A 14,052-nucleotide genomic window follows, 5' to 3' on the forward strand; every position below is an offset into this window, starting at 1 on the left:
TACACCCACATCCATAGCTGCATTATTTATTTATTTATTATTCATTGTTTTCATTGCTGTTGTTCTTTTTTTTAACTTTTATTTTAGGTTTGGGGATACATGTGCAGGTTTGTTATATAGGTAAACTCGTGTCATGTGGTTTGTTGTACAGGTTATTTTATCACCCAGTATCCAAGAGTTATTTTTTCTGATCCTCTCTCTCCTCCCACCCTCCACTCCCAAGTAGACCCCAGTGTGTGTTGTTCCCCTCTCTGCATCCATGTGTTTTCATTATTTAGCTCCCACTTATAAGTGAGAACATGTGGTATTTGGTTTTCTCTTCCTACATTAGTTTGCTAAGAATAATGGCCTCCAGCTCCATCCATGTTCCTACAAAGGACATGATCTTTTTTATGGCTGCATAGTATTCCGTGGTACCACATTTTCTTTATCTGGTCTACCATTAATGGGCATTTAGGTTGATTCCATGTCTTTGCTATTGTGAACAGTGAGCAGTATTACTTATTTCTTTATTTTTTATTTTTTGAGATGGAGTTTTGTTCTGTCACCCAGGCTGGAGTGCAATGGTGCAATCTCGGCTCACTGAAACTTCCGCCCCCTGGGTTCAATCGATTATCATGCCTCACCCTCCCGAGTAGCTGGGATTACAGGTGCCCAACACCATGCCTGGCTAATTTTTGTATTTTTAGTAGAGACGGAGTTTCACCATGTTGGCCAGGCTGGTCTGAAACTCCTGACCTCAAGGCGATCTGCCCATCTCGGCCTCTCAAAGTGCTGGGATGACAGGCATGAGCCACCGCGCCTGGCTGCAGCATTACTTGTAATAGCCAAAAGGCAGAAGGAAAAAAAACGTGAGTATCCATGAACAGATGAATGGATAAACAAAATGTGGTCTATTCATACAAGAAAATACTAATTCAGCCAAAAAAAGGAAGGAAATTCTGGCACATGTAGCAATGTGAATATACCTTGAAGACATCTGAAGTGTTGACTCATTGTAGTTTTGATTTGTTTTCCTTACAATTTGTCAAAGACCTAAATATAAGAGCTAAAACTGTAAAGCCACTGACCAGGCTTCGGAATTTGGCGTCCCCCAGCACAGGCCCTCCCCATCCCTTCCCCAGTACCCCTGCCCCCCGGCCTAGCCCAAGACGTTTTCCTTGCTGCCTGGCCACTTCCTAGGGAGGGGAAGAGGTATCTTGACTTTCACCCCTGACCATGCACCCCAAGAGGGTCCAGGCTACACCAGCCTGGAAGAGAAAAGGGGGCTCCTCACCGGCCTCCCCTTCCCCAGCCCCTCCAGGGCAAGCACCACCTCTAGCCTTGTTCCCCCCCCAGGATGTCTTAGGGGGCCCTTCCAGCTCTGGTGCTCAGCCAGCACCGCCTGCATCTGTCCCTCCTCCTTCCCTCATTCCCACAATATTTTCTGAGCAGAGTTGGGGGCAGGGGCAGGTTGGGGAAAGGCCACCATTGCTCCTGCAGTCTCCTGTCTGGTCTGGGATGTGGAACCGAAGCCCAGGTGGCTTAGCCAGGCATAGCCCCTCAAATGGCATGGCTTAGGGCAGGGGAGGGCTGGGGACTGAGACCAGGAAGGGGTGCCCTGCTGCAGTAGGGCAGGAGGCACAGCTCTGGAACCCCCATCATCAGCAAACGTCACCACCTGCCGTTTTCTCTCCAGGGTCCGCATACAAAACTCACCTGGAGAACCCTTCATTGATGGACCCAAAAACCATGTTCAGGGTTTTATTATTTTATTTATTTGTTTTCATAATATTAATTTTATTCTACAGTTGTCTTTAAACCGAAATGACACTATTTTCTTTGTGCCGATATCTGTACTTTCTGGAGAATGAGTGTATAAGCCCCCTTGAGAGAGAGGCCCTCCATGGTATGGTTTTGGTGAGGTTGCTTGGAAAAAACTCATGTCTGGACTGATTCTTAAAGCACACCGACCCACCACGCCGCAGCTTTGGGGTCTAAGTGTAGATTATTGTCATCACTGCCTTCTCCTCACTCTGTGTATTTGGTAATGCACATATTTCCTAGTTTCTCAGGATGTTCCCCAGGTCGCCAGCCTTCTCTGCAGTGGCGTCGGCAGGTGCAGCGGGCCATGCTTTCCTCTGTGACCTTTCTCCAGGTCTTTCCAGGAATGGAGATGCAGCATCATCATCACAGGTGGTAAGCCCCATATCTTTGCCAGCAATTCCAGCAGAAACATTCAGTGTAGCTAAGTCCTGCCTTGCAGAAATGTCTCTCTTGAGGCGTGCAAACCACTTTAAGCAGCTCACTCGAATCACACTCCATAAACTTACACAAGTCTCTCCAGGTGAGTAGGAGCTGATTGGAAATGGGCTTCAGTGGACATAGCTCTGCGGTCAAAATCCCAGATGGACAGATTTGGAAAATATGGGGGGGCTTGGTGGGGGGTGGTGGCTCACGCCTTTAATCCCAGCACTTTGGGAGGCTGAGGCTGGTGGATCACTAGCGCTTAGGAGTTCAAGACCAGCCTGGCCAACATGGTGAAACCCCGTCTCTACTAAAAATACAAAAATTAGCTGGGCGTGGTGGTGTGTGCCTGTAATCCTAGCTACTGGGGAGGCTGAGGCATAAGAACTGCTTGAATCTGGGAGGTGGAGGTTGCAGGGAGCCGAGATTGTGCCACTGCACTCTAGCCTGGGCAGCAGAGTGAGACTCTGTCTCAAAAAAAAAAACAAAAACAAAAAAAGAAAAGAAAAGAAAACATGGTGGCACCTGTCATCACAGCCAGCAACAAGCACCATAAGGTCTCTGGCCAGCCTGTTACGCTGGTTTCTGTCTTGCTTCCAATTAGAGATATAACAGGACACACAGGAAGAGTGTCAAACACACATCAGGAATCAAACGCTCCTGGCGCATGAAATCCGTCACAGTCTGGCATCTGCAGTAAGCCCTGCAGCTAAGATACCAACACAGTTGGCAGCATGGAGGATTTTCTTCTGATGAGCTGGAAGCTCTCACTGCGCCCTCTTCAACACAATCAGTGCAGCCTGGGCTTTTGATTTCAGACCAGTTGATTTCCCCTGAACCTTGACAGCCTCTATGGCATATTCATTTGATGAATCCTGCCCCAGGAGCTCCAAAGAGTGACATCTGGAGCTCTCCAAATAGTGACACTGGCTACAATGAACCTTGTTGAACATTTGAAATGCTGGTCACGTGCCCTCCCTTCCACCTCCTGCAAAGTTGCAAACCAAGGCCAGGTGATTACGGTTGTAAAGTGCTCCCTGAACACCTGTGTAGGCACCTCTTTGGGCATCAGCTGAATTATTCCCTTAGGATTATGCTCACCCTAGACACACTGGGGTCTGGACTCTGTTTTTTTCCTCTGGGATAGTTGCTTTCTCTTCCTTGTTGATTTAAAATAGTTCTCAGCAAGAGGCTGGGAGCCATGGCTCACACCTGTAATCCCAGCACTTTGGGAGGCCAAGGCAGGAGGACCGCTTGAGGTCAGGAGTTTATGAGCCTGGGCAACATAGTCAGACTCCTGTCTCTAAAAAAAATGAGCTAGACATGGTGGTGTATGTCTGTAGTCCCAACTATTCTGGAGGCTGAGGCAGGAGGATCGCTTGAGCCTGGGAGGTCGAGGCTACAGTGAGCTTCGATTGGACTACTGCACTCCAGCCTGGGTGGCAGAGTGGGACTTTGTCTCAAAAATAAATTAAAAAATAAACAGTTCTAAGATAGAGGGAGAATTCTGGAGGGGATTCCAGTCTTGCCCCTGCGTGTGTAAGGTGCTGGGGTGTTGGGGGAGGGCCCGCCTTGTGGTGAGCTGGAGCTGGTGGGAGGCAGACCCCTGGGTAGGCTGCCTCTGGGCAGGGCATCTGGCTGAGCACGTTTGCTTTGCACGGGCCTGGGGTGCAGGTGGCAAGATAGGGGTCCCGGGCAGGGTGTCTGGAACAGCCTGCCCCGGCATCAAGATGCAGAAGGCTGTCACCCCCAGGGCTCACACTCTGAGCTCATGTTTGCCCCATGGTGTGTGGCCTCCACATAGGGGCACTGGAGCCAGGCAGGGCCCCCCGCCCCATCCTCCAGGTGGTTCGGCAGGGGGGAGGTGGGGTCTTGGGAGTCCTGGCTGGCTGAGGCGGACATGAGGCTCCTCAGAGGAGCTGGGGGGGCAGGACCCCCTGCCTCTCCCTCTGCCCCAGCCACAGCCCCTCCTCTCCTGGGGCCTTGGGGAGTCGAGGTGGGGAGGTGCAGAGGGAGGTGGTGACCCAAGGCCCTTCGCGTCCCCCTCTCCTGGGCGCTGCCTGGCTGCCCTCCCTTTCATCACCCTTGTCCTCTGGTTGCTGTGAGGGGTGGGCTGCAGTCTCCCTCTGCTGTCACTTGAGGCCTGTGGTCAGGTGCCCCACCCCTCCTTCAGGGGCACCCTGGGCAGGCCCACTCACTGGCCTTGGTGTCTGAGTACCAGGGGTGGTGGCCACAGTGGAACCGAAGCAAGGGGCAGCGGGTCAGGTGGTCCATCCTGGGGGGTCCCCTTCAGTAACTGGCAGCATTGGCCTCAGGGGCTGTGCCAATGCCTCCCAGCAGCCTCTGAGGTGCCTGGAGCGCCTGTGGGCAGTGTCACTCTGTGTCCCCCACTGGCTCATTCGGTGATGGGACTCCAGCCTCCCAGCATTTGCTCCACAGGGCGGGCCGGCTGCCCACGGCTCCCTGTGAACTCTGCACCCTCCTCCCTCCCGGGCCCCTCCACCCAGCCCCACACAGCTCCACGCTGGCCTTGAGTCTTTCTGGGAAGCCCTCCTCTCGTTTCCAGAAGTCCCGCAAGAAGAGCACACATATGTGTCTGTTTATTTCAAGGTGTGGAGCACAGACACATCCCCAGATGGGGGAGGAGGGGAGACAAGGACACGGGTACAAAAACTGGAAACAAAACCATCCGCTACAGCTCAGACGGCACCGCCACGACGTAGTTTAAGGCTCTCTATGTATATATATGTGTAGAGGCTCACACACACGCACACGCACACGCAGAGCGGCACGGACACGGGGACTGAGGCCAGACGTGAAGGCTGACTGCGGCTCGCAGCCTGCCTAAAATATTGCAATTATGTTTATTAAAAAAGTGTAAAATGGGAAGACTGTGCATCGGTCTGAGTAAAGTGGCGAACTTGAGCCTCCCCGGCTCGGGTGCGGGGCCAGCTAAGCCACACCCCTGCGCCCCCCACACCCCTGCACACACCTGCACCCACAACCACCTCCACCTGCGTGTGCCCCCACCAGAGCGAGCGTCCGGGTGTGGGGGTGGGGTGGTTCCAGGACCTACCTCTGTGGGGCTCCCATCCAAACCGCACATGGTGGAATAAAAAACCAAAATGCCCTCCCCAGAGCGGCCCTAACCTGTCCCTGGCACCCACCAGTGGCCCCACTAGGGTGGCCCCGGCAATGTGGACAGGGTCTCCGGAAGGCAGGCCTATGCATCCGTGTGTGGGGGGACTCCTGGGCCACTCGGGGCTCCCTGGCTGCTCCTCCAAACCTGCCCACTCACTGCTGCTGGGGTGTGACCATCCAGGGCCCCTGCAGGCCCTCCCACCCTAAATCCATCCATCCCCCATGGCAAGTGGAGGCTGGACAGGGGGTGACACGGCAAGATGGCCAGGAGTGCGTCGCACAGCAGAAGCTGCATTTGGCTTTAGCATTAAGGCCGGCGCTGGGCAGAAAGCCCTGCAGAGAGGCCAGTGCCCCCGAGAGGGGCCCAGCACACCTGGGCCCGCAGCGCCCTTGTGGCCCCGGGTCCTTCCTGCGCCTGTACTCCCCGTCACAGTGGCTGTGCTTGCCGGGCCTCTCTGCCTCCATGGAGCAGGCTTAAAGTGCTGGGTGCCTGGGAGGGAGGGCTCGGGGCTGGCCAGGAGCTCTGCCCCCAGGGCTCCTATTTGAGGATGTGGTTAATGAACAGCTGACACGCCAGGAATACGCAGAGCAGGAACCAGGATCGGGGGCTCTGCAGGAGGCCTGGGGTCGGTGCCTGTGCTGCCCGTGCTGTGGAGCTCAGCATGGCCGAGAGGTGCCTGCAAGGACAGGGGACAGATCGTGGGGGCTGTGCCAATGCCAGCAAGTCCCCCTCCCACAGGCCAGGACGGTGCCCTGGGTGCTTGACCAGGTGCTGGACACAGGGCTGAGGTGGAGACGGGATAGCCCTCCAGGGGCATCAGAGCGGGTGGGGGTGGAAAGCTTGTTAGTGGGAAGGCTCCACAGCACCATGGCTATACAGGGATTCCCTGGGCACATCCAGGGCAGAGGAGGGTCAGGGATCGGGGAGTCAGCCTCTTACATCCTCCCTGTCCCAGCCCTGTGGTTATGGCTGAGTCATGCCTCTGCCATCTGCATATGTTGGAGTCCTAACCCCTTCCACCTCAGATAAGACTGTATTTGGAGATGGGGTCCTTAAAGAGGTATTTATTTAAATTGAGACCATTAGGGTTGGCCCTGGTCCCATGGGACTGGTGTCCTTATATGAAGAGGAGATGAAGACACAGACACAGTGAGAAGGTGGTGTCTGCCAGGCAGGAGAGAGGTCTCAGGATAAACCAGCCCTGTGGCACCGAGATCTCGGACTCCAGCCTCCGGGACCGTGAGGGAGTAGATGCTGCTGTCCGAGCCCCTTGCCGGCAGTACCCTGCTGTGGAGGCCCTGGCCCTGAGCTGGAATACTTTGCCGTGGAGGGACCTGGCCTCTCACGCGGTATCCAGTTTGCTGCAGAAGCTTCTGGCTGAGTCCTGGCCACCTGCCTGACAGCTGACCTGCTTCTGGGGAGCCAGGCCTCCCTGTTTCTCTGCCCACACAGCCTCACCAGGGAGCACCTTCTGGAAATGCTTACATGGGGACAATAACAGTTCTCCAAGGCTCTTGAGCCTCACAGAGCCCGGGCCTGTGCCCTGGCTGCATTTCACCCTGGGGTACTGCTATCAAGCCCACTTAACAGAGGGAAGGCTGAGGTGTGACAGCCAAGGTCCCACAGCCAGTGAGACCCTCAGCCTAGCTCAGAGCCAGGAGCTTTGGACCCGAGAGGGACCCTGTGCTCTGCTCCCCATCGGTGGGATCTGCTGACAGGAAGGGGCCATGTGGCCCTGGTGGCCTGCACCCGCCAGCTCTCGGCCACTCCCATTTGCTCCTTCCCCAGCCATTCCTGAGAAGCCACTGTGCGCAGGTGCGGGGCCATCACAGTGAGCCCAGACTGCCACCTCGCTCTGCACACCTCAGGGTCTCTCCTGGGGCTACCCCAGGCCATGCTGGGCTGGTACCTTCCTCTAGGCTTCAGGACATCTCCGGCTCAGTATCTGCCAGGCATGGCCAACTTGGCTGGTTGATCATCCCGCACCGCCCGCCACTCTCACACCCTCTCTCCTGCCCTCGGCGGTTGTCTTCCTTTCATCACCCTGGAGGTCTTGTGGGTTCCAGCTCCAATGACAACCCTGGCCGCGGCCTCCTGGCCTCCCCACCTCCCGCCCTAGCTCTACCAGGTCTCTTGCACTCTCTGACCCGGAGTCCGGACGGAAACCCTGAGTGTGGCCCACCTGTGCAGCTCCTGCTGGGCCTCTCGGATGGAGAGGATGGCCTCGTGCAGGGCCTGCAGCCGCCGCGCCTCCTTCCTGCACCGAGGGCATGGGCTCTCACCACCTGGGACGGCCCCGAGGGAGACACAGGAGGGGAGGGGAGAAGCAAGGATGAGCTGGAGGCCCGGTGGGGCTGGCATATGGGTCACAGGGTCATATCCAGCTTGGGCCTCCGCCCCACCTCATGGGAAACCTGCAGGGCCAAGCTGGAGACACGGAGATGAGGGAGGGGCGCTGAGGATGTTTCTGGAGGGAACTCCCAGGCTGGACCAGCCACTAACAGGCCTGGGAGGCAGAAGTGGCCAAGGCAAGGCCCATCCATTAAAGAGGCAGGGACAAAGTCGGGGAGACACAGCTCCCGGTGACAGGAAAGGAGCAGAGGGCTGGGGCAGGATGCCACTGGACCTACCCCTCCCGCTACTGGGGAACCCCTGGCCTGGGCCCACTCCCTTTCTTCCCCGCCCCCACCATTCCCCCTGTCGGCCCTTGGGCTGCCTCCCAGACTCTGAGAGGGCAGAGCCTGCTGGGGGGCCCCTCAGGGCAGCAGAGGAGCTTTCGCTGGGAGGCTGCCCTACATCTGGGCAGGTGCTTCTCTGGCCTCCCCTCCAGCCCCGTCAGCATCTGAGGCGTCCACCAGACAGAGGCCTTGGGGCTGGGCCCAAGGGGGCTCACCAGGGACAAAGTCACCATCCTGCTCCTCATCTGAGAGCTCTGGGCAGGACTCAGGTGTGGATCCGCTGCTCTCCGTGGCCTGGCTGTGGCCGGAGGGCTGGTCGCTGGCCTTGCGAAGCCGCTGGTCTGGGCCAGACCTCTGCAGAGAAATGGAGCTGCTGCAGCTGAAAGCCACCCACACCCCCTGCCCAGGCCCCAGGGACATGTGGTGTGCTCATGCCAGGACAGTGCTAAAGGCGGCAGCCAGCAGGGAGGGCAGCTGCTGGGCTGTGGAGCTGGCTGGAGGGATCTGTCTCAGCTCCAGCATGGCCTGGAGTAGCCATGGTCCCTTTGGGCCTGTTTCTTCGTGGGTGAGACAGAGTTGCTGACCCCTCACAGTGAGCCAGGGCCTGCAAGGCGGTGCAGACACACCTGCCCTGTGCTCACCACGGGGTTGCATCCAATAAATGCAGAGATGATGGCATGGGGGGCCGAGGGTGGTTCTGACCCCTGAGCCACGAGGACAGATGAAAGCCGAGGCCACTGTGGGAGCTGGCAGGTCCATAGGAACCCCAGATGGCTAGGGTCCCCATGTCAAGGGGCATCTCCCGGGGGGAACCCCAAGACTCAGCCGGCTGCTCACAACCCCAGGAGTGCAGGCAGAGCTCATCCATTCAGCCCTTACTTGAGCTCACAAGGAACCCAGAACAGGAACCGATGCTCAGGGGTGGGGAAAGAGCAGAACCTGTCTGTGGGAGCACCATGTAACAATAGGCCTTCGGGACCAGAGAGGTGCCAGGGACGCTCCGCGTTGGGTGTGGTCAGCAATGGGGCAGGTGAGGTCAGAGCCGGGGCAGGTGGGGTCAGAGGTGGGGCAGAGGGGTTTGGCCACAAGGTACTCCATGGGACAGTTTTTGAGGCATGGCAGGGCCCAGGCTGACTGCAGGGGCTGAGGGGTGGGAGGCTGCAGAGGGCATTGGGGGTGGACATCTGTTGGAGATCGGTGGGGAGAGGCTGAGGAGTGGGACTGGGAGGGGCTGGGGCCAAGGGAAGGCAGGAGCTAGCAGTCTGGCCTGAGCCCGGGGGGATGGAAACAGTGCTGCAGACAGAGGGGGTGCATCTGTCTGCCTTCCTGAGGCTTCTTCCCTAGTCCCTTGGCAGGCAGAGCATGGGACATGCAGTCAAGGAGATACTGCGGCCCCCAGCTTGCTGGGGAAGTTAGGGCCATCAGGCAAGCATGGCCTCTCATCTGAGTCTGGCCCAGACGGCATCAGCTGGGGAACACGCCCCCATGCTGCCCGCTGCGGGTGAGCACTGGCCGCGCTCTGCAGGCTCTGCAGGCTCTGCACGCAGTAGGTGCACGGCTGGTGCGGTGCAGCTCAGCACACCTGGAACGGGGGGCGTGTGGGTTTGGCGCCACCTGGTGGCCGCCCAAGGCATGGCACCAAGACACACCCTAGGCAGCTTCCTCGGGTTTCTCCCTGGAGCCTCCCTGCTGTCCTGCTTCCCCTTTCCAGACACAAGATCTGTGCAGGTGCTTCCTCCTCCTCCTCCTACCTGGGCAGGGCCCTGGGCTGCCCTGACCTTCTGTTTCCTGATCAGTGGAATGGGATAATGTGGCTGCTAACTTGGCAGAGGGAGACTTTGGGGGCAGTGGACAGAGACAGCAGACACAGGGTCCTACACGCCAAGATGCCCCTAGAACTGAGCATCCTGCAAATCCCGGTTTCCTGAGTCCCATGCTGGGCGGAGAAGGAAAGGGGATGGGGGGCTGGGGGATGAGGGCGTGAGGGCCTAAGGTTGCGTCCCAGGTCCGCTGGGAGAAAAGGGCCAAGACTTAGCGGAGCGACGAGAAGGGAGGAGCGAGGTGAGGAGCGAGGGGTGGTGGTGGCCACACGTGCAGCTAAGACCAGCCCTGGGTAGGGCCTGTGGGGTGCTGACCTCGTGCCTGGGCCCTGGGCTGCCCAGGAAGGTGGTCTGGCGGGCCACGGCCTCCTGCTGCAGGGTCCGCAGGATCCCGTCTTGCTCAAACTGGGCGATGTCCTTCAGGGGGTCCCAGGGGCTGTGGCTGGAGGGTCCAGAGGGCATCCATCAGCACAGGCAGTGGCCCTCAGGTGAGGGGGCTGTCCTGGCCCAGGCTTCAGCCCCCCAACAGTGGCCAGAGACCTCCAGGAGAATGACCACTGCCCACACCCCACGGGCAGGGCCTGCAGTAAGGACTGATGGTGGGGGGTGTCACTATCTGACCCTCCCCCACCGACTCCTCCAGGGGACAGGCTGAAGGTGAGAGGGAAGCCAGGAGCCCCTGGGCCCTTCTCAGCCTGTCTGCTTGGCCCAGCCCCACCCTGTGGCCCCCAGGGCTTTGCCAGCACTCACTCCTCGTATCGGTAGTGCCACTCCTGGGTGATGGGGTCCAGGTGGAACAGCTGTGGCTTCCAGGGCATGAGGTTCTCCTGCCGCTCGCGGGCCCGCCGCCGCTGTGCCTCCTCCAGTGCAAACTTCTCCTGTGTGGCCCTGTGCTGGTCGCCCTTGCTGATGGCCCTGGTGACGTGCTGCCAGAGCCTGCGGGCCAGCGACCCGCCCTGAGCCAGTGGCCCAGGCAGCCCGACCCCTAGGCAGCTGGGAATCAGGGCCCCTTGGCACCAGAAGGAAGGCACACAGCAACCTCTGCCTGACTGCCTCCAGTGATAGGGAGCTCACTACTTTGAAGGGAGCTTTTCTTTTGTCCATGAGATGGGTTTTTCCAACACTGAGCTCCCATCTCCCGCCTGCAGGGACCTCCCTGTGCACCTGTTGGTCACCCGCCAGCAGTGATGCAGTGAGAGGTCAGGGGAGCCTGCTCCTCTCCAGGCCACACCCCCTCCCTCCATCTGTCCTTTCCAGGACACGTGATCTGTCACCAGGGGTGCACCAGGCCTGCCCTCCCTGCCAGGGACATCCTGGGGCCATGCTGACAGCACTGCAGCCCTGCTGACCTGCCTGCCCGGCCATGTCGGGCTGTGGTCAGCAGGGTCCCTGGGTGCTGACAGGCCTCACCTCTCGGACTCCAGCTCCATCTGCTCCTCCAGCGGTACCGTGTGCTGCCTCAGCCTCTGCCTGCGGACCTCCCCGCTCGGGGTCCAGAAAAGCGCAGTGCTTCCACTCCCTTCCTCCTTGATAAATACGTCCCTGTCCTGCCCCAGATGGCCAGCGTGGTCAGAGGCTGGCCTGGTGATGACCGCCCGGCCGTGCCTGCCCTGAGGGACGGCCCCTTACCCAGTGGCCACTGAGGCTCGCCAGGACTTCCTCTCCGGACGTGATCTTTCCCGAGATCTGGTTGATGCTGGTGCTACCCCCGAAGAAGGGCTGCAGGGCCACACCCAGAACAGAGCCCAGTAAGCGGGGGCTGGGGCCTTCAGAATCACATCCTCATGGGGGCACGGAAGAGTTATTCTCTTGGGGTGCCTGGGAGCCCAGGAGGGATGGACCCAATACTCGCCAGCGAGGCCTTTGGGACCCCCACGCCTCTGCTCAAGGATTTAGTGTCCCTGCCACAGAGACGCGGCCTAGGCTGGCTCCGCTGTGTGGCTGCAGGCAGCAGCCTGCCCTCTCTGGGCCCTGTCTGTGTTCTGGGATGTCAACAGCCGCTCCCTTCATGTGCACTGCCTTGGGGAACCTTCCTTGGGGCCTGGGGAGAGTGTGAGGGGGATCCCCAAGCCCTCGTTCCTTCCCTGGCCTCGTCTTCCCCAGGCTGCAGCCAACGCTACCTTGAGTTTGAATTCCAGCTCGGCCTGGAAGTTGTTCTTCGCACACTCGATGGTGACCTTCCCACCCAGCTCCATGGTCATCGTGCCATACAGGATTCCTGAAATGCAGCCAGTGTCAGGGGCCAGGCGGCCCCAGCCCTGCTGAGCCCCAGGCCCTGCTGAGTCCCGACCCAGCAGCACCGATCCCTGGGAGGCCTGTGTCAGTCCCCGGGAGGGTGAGAAGGACAGGAGACGCTGGGAGCAGAACCCCACAGGGAGAGGCTGGTGGGGGTGCGGAGCCTGGGAGGCGTGGAGCCTGGGAGGCACGCCTGGTCCCTCAGGGACCACTAAAGGGGCTCTGTCCTCGCCAGGGCCTTTGCTCATGCCAGGTGTCGCCTCCTGTTCCAGGCTCCCGGGAGGCCACCAGCCCTGTGAAACACGCATCGTGCTTCATTTGACTCTGCAGTTCCCGCTCCGGCGTCGGGCTCCTGAGGGCAGGCATCTTCTCGCTCACCGCTGCGTCCCAGGATGGCACCCAGAACACAGCGGGCACCAGCACCCATGATGGCATCCCGTATGTTTAAAAAAATTAATACATCTTTTTGTGTTTTTTTTTCAATTAATGAAGGAAAGAACAACTCTTCCATGTCTGGCATACGGAGGAGTTAATCTAATTAAAGCACCACCACCACCGCCATCAAAAGCAAACATTCGCACTCTAAAAACCACTTAGAAATATGTGGCAAAATATGTCTCTTAAAAATGAAGAAAAGGAACAACAAGCTATTTGTTGCAACAAAGGCTTGAAACACCCCCAAATCCCTCCAGAGGGGGCTGCATGAGTGCACCCTGGCCCATGAGCACGATGGAAAGCTATGCAGCCTAGAAAGACAAAGCGGCTTCTCTGTGCAGCTCTGGGGGGTCTCCAGGCTCCACGGAGAGGAAGAAGGCCCAGGAGGCGGAGGTTGCAGTAAGCCAAGATCACACCACTGCACTCTAGCCTGGGCAACAGAGTGAGACTCTGTCTCAAAAAAAAAAAAAAAAAAAAAAAAAGAAAGAAAAACAAAGCAGATCTGACCTCCAGATTGTGATCACTAAATATTATTTCCTAGTGAAAGGAACCTGGAGCTCCCTGGAGAAATGGTCGATTTGAGGTCTAGTGTAGGAAATGTCCTAGGTGCACACATGGTCAGGGCAGAAGGAAAGATGCCAGCAGAGCTACTGGGGTGTGCAGGGGGCCCTAGAGCCAACTATGGCCCCCATTGGCCAAAGATGGGGCAATTTCAATATCAATAAAGTTAACAACTGAAAGGTTCTGAAATCACCAAATACGTTCCTATCAAATAATACGTGGCAATAATGACCTTTGCCAGTCACCTTTGGAAGACAGCAGGGGAAAAATTCATTATTTTGAAAATATAAAAAACCTGGGATTTATCCTAAAACAAACCAATCCTGTTGGGTAACCACATAGTAGACAAGGGGAAGTTTCTCTTTCGAGAAGCCTTCCGGTGATTAAGTGAAAGAGGATGGAACGTCACCATCTAGCAATGCCTGCTACATGAACGGATCCAGGCGTTGAGAATCAATGTCCGCTAATGTCACAAAGAACAACAGGCCCTGTGCACCCTGCTGTGGAAAGACACAAAACCCCCGATTAAGCGTTGTGTTGAAAAAAATTGTGCTGAACGTGATCATGCATCCTGAGATCAAATCAATTGGTGGTTTATAGGAAATCCCAAGGGCAGAGGAATGCAGTCAGGAAAATCCATGCTGGAAGGGACTAGGAGGAAATGACTAACACACTGCAAGGGAAAAACAGGAGGCAGGGACATAAAGAAGACGTAAACACAGGGCAGCCATGCACGGAGCATGGCCTGATGCAGAGACCTAGCCAAACGGCCAGCTGTCACGTGTGTGGGGGATCAAGACACAGGCACGTGGCAGCTGGGGATCTGAACCTAGACTGTAGACTCAATGACAACAAAGAGTTTGTTTGTTTGTTTTTGGTCTGATGATAGTATTGTGGCTATGGTTAAGAAGGGAAATCCCGGCCTGGCGTGGGGGCTCACGCCTGTAATCCCAGC

General features: G+C 57.5%; 1 protein-coding gene across 2 annotated transcripts in view; it reads right to left on the bottom strand.

The window, feature by feature from the left end:
* Positions 1 to 5,030: 5,030 nt before the first annotated feature.
* Positions 5,031 to 14,052, bottom strand: part of OSBPL5 (oxysterol binding protein like 5) — a 74,097-nt gene continuing 65,075 nt past the window's right edge. For both annotated transcript variants that reach the window (XM_054439515.2, XM_054439516.2), the window contains exons 15-22: positions 11,987 to 12,084; positions 11,496 to 11,585; positions 11,277 to 11,413; positions 10,617 to 10,802; positions 10,182 to 10,308; positions 8,262 to 8,400; positions 7,551 to 7,653; positions 5,031 to 6,044 (exon numbers count right to left, since the gene is read on the bottom strand). In XM_054439515.2, the coding sequence (XP_054295490.2) occupies positions 5,906 to 6,044; positions 7,551 to 7,653; positions 8,262 to 8,400; positions 10,182 to 10,308; positions 10,617 to 10,802; positions 11,277 to 11,413; positions 11,496 to 11,585; positions 11,987 to 12,084 (1,019 nt within the window). In that variant the 3' untranslated portion in view covers positions 5,031 to 5,905. The remainder of the gene's footprint in view (positions 6,045 to 7,550; positions 7,654 to 8,261; positions 8,401 to 10,181; positions 10,309 to 10,616; positions 10,803 to 11,276; positions 11,414 to 11,495; positions 11,586 to 11,986; positions 12,085 to 14,052) is intronic.

Source organism: Pongo pygmaeus, chromosome 9 (genome assembly GCF_028885625.2).
Source record: "Pongo pygmaeus isolate AG05252 chromosome 9, NHGRI_mPonPyg2-v2.0_pri, whole genome shotgun sequence".
Lineage (NCBI taxonomy): Eukaryota > Metazoa > Chordata > Mammalia > Primates > Hominidae > Pongo > Pongo pygmaeus.